Source organism: Rhagoletis pomonella, unplaced genomic scaffold (assembly GCF_013731165.1).
Source record: "Rhagoletis pomonella isolate Grant_MI unplaced genomic scaffold, Rhpom_1.0 Rhpom_scaffold_11984, whole genome shotgun sequence".
In the NCBI taxonomy this organism is placed as follows: domain Eukaryota; kingdom Metazoa; phylum Arthropoda; class Insecta; order Diptera; family Tephritidae; genus Rhagoletis; species Rhagoletis pomonella.
This window is the reverse complement of record NW_023470516.1, coordinates 1-4,879: the sequence shown is the minus strand read 5'-3', so window position 1 is coordinate 4,879 and position 4,879 is coordinate 1. Positions and strand designations below refer to the sequence as shown.

Genomic DNA, 4,879 nt, shown 5'->3' with positions numbered 1-4,879 from the left:
TTTTTTTTATGTTTCCTATACTCCTAATATCTATGTATGTATATATGAAAATATTCTTTGGTTTATGTAACTAGTTACTGGGAAATTGTAGCTGATATCTTCGCTTGTATAGCCCTTCCATTTACTTACTTGTACGTTGAATATTTTAACATAGTCTTAAATGATATAAAGCACATTATTGTATGGAACATACTGCGGACGAACCTGAATATTGGTTGTTTAAGCGCCGTTTCATGCCTTCTAAATAAATATCACGATTGAACAAGCCAGCCGCTAGTGGTAGTCTGCAAATATATTAACAATGTTAACAAATTAAGTTCTTATAACATATTCGGTATCATACGAGTCTGTTCCCGCACGTATTTGGGTCCTAAATAACGCCCACACAGGTTTGTGATCCGATGTGGTAATAGACGGGACTGAGTCATAAAGCAAACATTGGACATGGGGCTGATATGAAGGAGCGCCAGGCGTAAACGTACTGCTCCTCCGCATTCCTAAGCCCTGTGATTGTCGATACTTATAGAGAATGCGATCTGTATACGCAGGTGCGCGTTGCTTTGAGGATGTATCGAAATGCTGAGTTCCAGGATCATACTAAAATTCAGCACAACAAAGTAAAATTAAATACACAAACATTCATTTTTACCACGCTTATTTTTAAATAACAATTGGCACCCACCTTATAAGTGGGTGGAAATGTTATATTTGCTTCCATGAAGCCACGAAACGCTGCGCCGTCCGCCAAAACTGAAGATAGTTGGTCGGTGTGCATATAACCGTGAGGTAAATGAGATGGAAGTGGAAATTTAGTATTTTGAATCCATTCCAAAAGCTTTTCACGTGGTTCACTAAGTCGGAAATTAAGATCACCACACCAGAAAACATTATCGAAGTTTTGAGTAACATCCTTATTTTTGTGCCGCAAGTTCAAATTTTTGGGCAAATCTAAAGCGTGGATGATGCGTTTCACATCGGAGACACGTTCTTTGACCTTTTGTTGGTGCGCCGTCAAATGTGAAGTAACGAATAGCATTGACGTCCCAAAGATGCAGAATGATATTGCAATGGCACCTTTTGTACGAAAAGCAGATCCGGTACGAACTGACAATGAAGCGTCTTCTGGAGCTGAGCAGTACCAAATAAGATCTCTTCGCATGTAAATCGCCAAATGAAGTGTGCCCAAATTTGTTGAATGGAAAAGTACATGTGATGGGCCTAGGGTCTCTTGTAAAGTCACTTCCCATTCAAAGCGATCGGGACTCGATTCTTGTGTGCCCATGGCTACAACATCTGGAAGATGTTCAACAGACAGTGGTAAAACGAAATCATTCATTTGCCTGAAATCACAAGATTTGAACAAATTATCGCATTTTCCTAATTTTTCTCAATAAAATTTTTTACTTGGGCGGATTTTGACCATTCATATTCCAGGTTCCAACGAAAATAGTTATCTCTTTATTTGGCAAAACGCGGTCCAATTCAGCTGGTCCAAGCAAAGCTGACGATCCCAAGTGTCCGTCCAGAAAACTTCTGATGAATTTAAACAGTATATAGGTATGTACATATGTATTTTATGTAATAAAAAGTAGCATTTATTTAATGTTTACGTATGTCCTAATAATAATAATAATAATAATAGATTGGCTCTTACACAATATTTTAGTGCCTGACCGATCTTCTCCGCCAATTTGTGGCGTGCGCCTTAATGTTGTTACACAAAGGAGAGGGTCCTACAGTTTCACGCCGACTCCAAACGGAATTTGTATTTTTATGAGACGCTTTTCATGGCATTGCCTGCCGAGGGGTGACCGCTATTAGAAAATACTTTATTTTTTTATGTTGTACGGAAACTGGGCTCAAACCCAGGTCCTGCAGAATGGTAGAGCGCAAAACTGAACACTACACCACAGCCGCCGCCATATATACATATGTATGTGCAACAAAAAGGAATCAACTTACGTTGTTCTCTGATTCTGTAAGCATGTTTGTGGTATTACTCAGTCGGCAAAATGAGGAGCGTTTAGGAAGGGATCTTTCAATTAGACCTCTTTGGAAGCTTTATAACAAGATCTTCCAATAGCGTTTCCATTCGAAGGCAGACAAGAAGATGGGTTTCCAAGGCAGTAGAAGTCAAATAAGTATCTTTTAATAGCACTGCCATCGGAAACTCTGGCCGTTCCATACAAAATGAAAAGGAGTAAAGAATCGAGCAGGGAAGGCCTATCGCTTTAAAAGATCCGGTATAAGGGCTCTAGGAAGGCCGTTAATTTTGAAATTTTGCTGACTTAGTATATTCTGAAGCAATGTAAATAAAGCATTGTCTTTTCAAACTCTGAGTTTCTGCAATGTTCTTAAATACAAAAGCTGAAACTCGAGTTTGCGGCGCAATATGGAAATATATCAATGGCATGCAAAAGACTTTTAAAATTCAAATTCTCTTTTAATTTAAAGACTTTAATGAATGTATTACCTTTCTCGTGCTTTGTCCGTTGGTATTAAACTTAAGACCTGTGCACTAAGTAGAGCACGTCTTGCTAAGCCCACTTGACTAGATTGCAGACGTTGCATTTGAATATTTTCATGCGAACTAAATCGCACATTTTGTGCCTCATATGTTTCCATTTCTCTAGCTATCTCCGGCTGCATCGCAATGTTTGGCGAAGACATGTGCTGCGGTGTTGTAGCTCGTTTTATATCATTAGCAGTGGGTTCTAAGGGTGGCAGCTCTTTACCAGGAGGATACAGTTTCAATCGCAGACGTGACCGGCAAGCAGAAACTGCCAACGGTCGTATCGGTCCGCTGCAATTGGCATTTATTTTATTATCAGTAGGCATTTGTTCACTTCGCCCACTTTTGAGTGATACATTTGACGGGCTGCTATGCGACGAAGTAAACATCAGCTTCGCAGTAACCGGGGATTCAGGTGCACTTGAACATTCTGTTATATTAACGTTGGCAATTTTACTGTCACATTTTGGCAATTGTATGGTCGTATTCTCATCAGATGACTGCAATGAAATTGATGTGTTATCTATAAAGCTCCAACCTAAAGTTGGACTATCGCGTTTGAGCATAATATTGTTTGGGTCCGGTATTGAATTATAACGAACTGTTACCGGAGGTGTAGTAGGCTTCTTTTCTGCTTTGCAACATAAACTAAACTGGTGACTGAAGCGATTGTGATTGGGTGACCGATATTTGGTTGTCTTACGTAGTACCACTTCAGCTGTGCCACCATCGCTTTGAGAGCCATCAATACTACGGCGGTGAACCTGTGAATCTGGCGTTCTACCAATATTACCGTTGCTAGTCAAGCCAGAAGACAGAATAGTTTTACTCTTAACTGATGAAGAATTTCCATTGTTTTTCAAACCAGTATGAATTTGTGGAGAATATGGTGAACGCTGACGGTCGATTGAGCATTTGGCGAAAGTCACATCGTGACTATTGTAACTGCCACAGGCTGACGAGGGCCGCAAGTCAGGAGGACGGTGCTGTCTCTTTGGTTCTTCTTCATGTGGATGTGGCTCTATCCTGCTCGACCGCTTTGTCAAAAAGCCCAACAAAGACAAGTGTTTGTGTGGCAACCTCGGGCTAGGACTGGTGCTTGCAATGCGCTCATCACTATTACATTTATGCATTGTTACTATACTTCTGTTTTGAGACACGATCCTGAGTAGCTTTAATCAATGTGTTTTGTACTTCTCGGCGTTTGCTCATATTCTTCAACATGTACGCCAGCATTTGTGTTCTTTAATCTTCATATTGGTCGTATCTAAATACTCATATGTACGTACATACATACATGCATATTTGTACTAGAATGGCTCATTTCCATTACAATTAATTCAAGTGCGATTTCATTTTACACAGATTCATTTTATAACACGACTTAGAATACGCTGTTTTTCCTCCCGCCGGTCACTATACCAAATTTGTCCTTCAATTAACTACTTATATGTATGCTCACATACATACGTACATACATCATTTTTTGTTTTCGAACATCTTTGCCTTTATAAGAAATATAAATTATTTTTATCCATATACATATGTATATATGAATTAAGCATACCTCGTTTAGTTCTTTATGTACATTGGAGTAGTTCACGAGTAGTTGTCCAACATATAGGCGTAGAGGGAGCCGTTTTATATATTCTACTGGACTGTTTTTTGTCTTTCACAACGTGCTATTTGAAAATCAATATTCAGAAACAAATCAGATGTTTGATACGTGTACAAAATATATTTCCAAGGTACCTGCTTGTAGCAACTAAAGTTAACGCGTAATCCCTCAATGAGTAGTAAATATAATTTACCGAAATTTTAAAACAAGAACACTATTAAATGCTAGTTTATTTCTTTGATATCCTTTCAGCATTTTGTGCGTTTTTTTTTATATAACAACAAACAACAACAATCTTTGATGGGTTGCCAAGGAATGCTGCCGAGTTTGAGTTTTCGACAGGACTGAAAATGCAAATAAAAATAAATAAAAATATTGCTGGAAGGTGATACATACATATGTGAACTTAATACCAAAATTAACCAATTTTGAATTAATACACTTAAAAAAGAACAGATTAGCCATACAAAATTTCTCCCTCGTTAATCAGTAATAATCTGGTTAGACCGATAATTTTTCGGTGTCTAACCTGTGTTATCGATTATTTTTGAGAGTCGTCATATTTTTGAGAAATGTCAAATTTAAAAGTAAACAAAAATGGAGGCTAGCAAGACAGTGTTGCCGTTTTATTTTTCTAGCGGAGTGAAATGAGGCAAATGGTGGTGTTTTTAGGTTTTCTCTAGTGTCGAAAGTGAAAACACTGGCCAAAGTAGTTAAAACGATTTTCCACAACAAGTGATTCGCTCTCC

General features: G+C 38.3%; 1 protein-coding gene across 1 annotated transcript; it reads right to left on the bottom strand.

Annotated features, from left to right (window-relative positions):
* Positions 1 to 6: 6 nt before the first annotated feature.
* LOC118756751 (inositol polyphosphate 5-phosphatase E-like) lies at positions 7 to 4,477 on the bottom strand. The gene is made up of 7 exons (XM_036491496.1): positions 4,265 to 4,477; positions 4,080 to 4,194; positions 2,474 to 4,018; positions 1,405 to 1,533; positions 683 to 1,340; positions 344 to 597; positions 7 to 284 (listed from the first exon to the last, which is right to left on the bottom strand). The coding sequence occupies exons 3-7, from the start codon at positions 3,643 to 3,645 to the stop codon at positions 176 to 178; spliced, it is 2,322 nt and encodes a 773-aa protein (XP_036347389.1). The 5' UTR covers positions 3,646 to 4,018; positions 4,080 to 4,194; positions 4,265 to 4,477; the 3' UTR covers positions 7 to 175.
* Between the last annotated feature and the right edge of the window lie 402 nt (positions 4,478 to 4,879).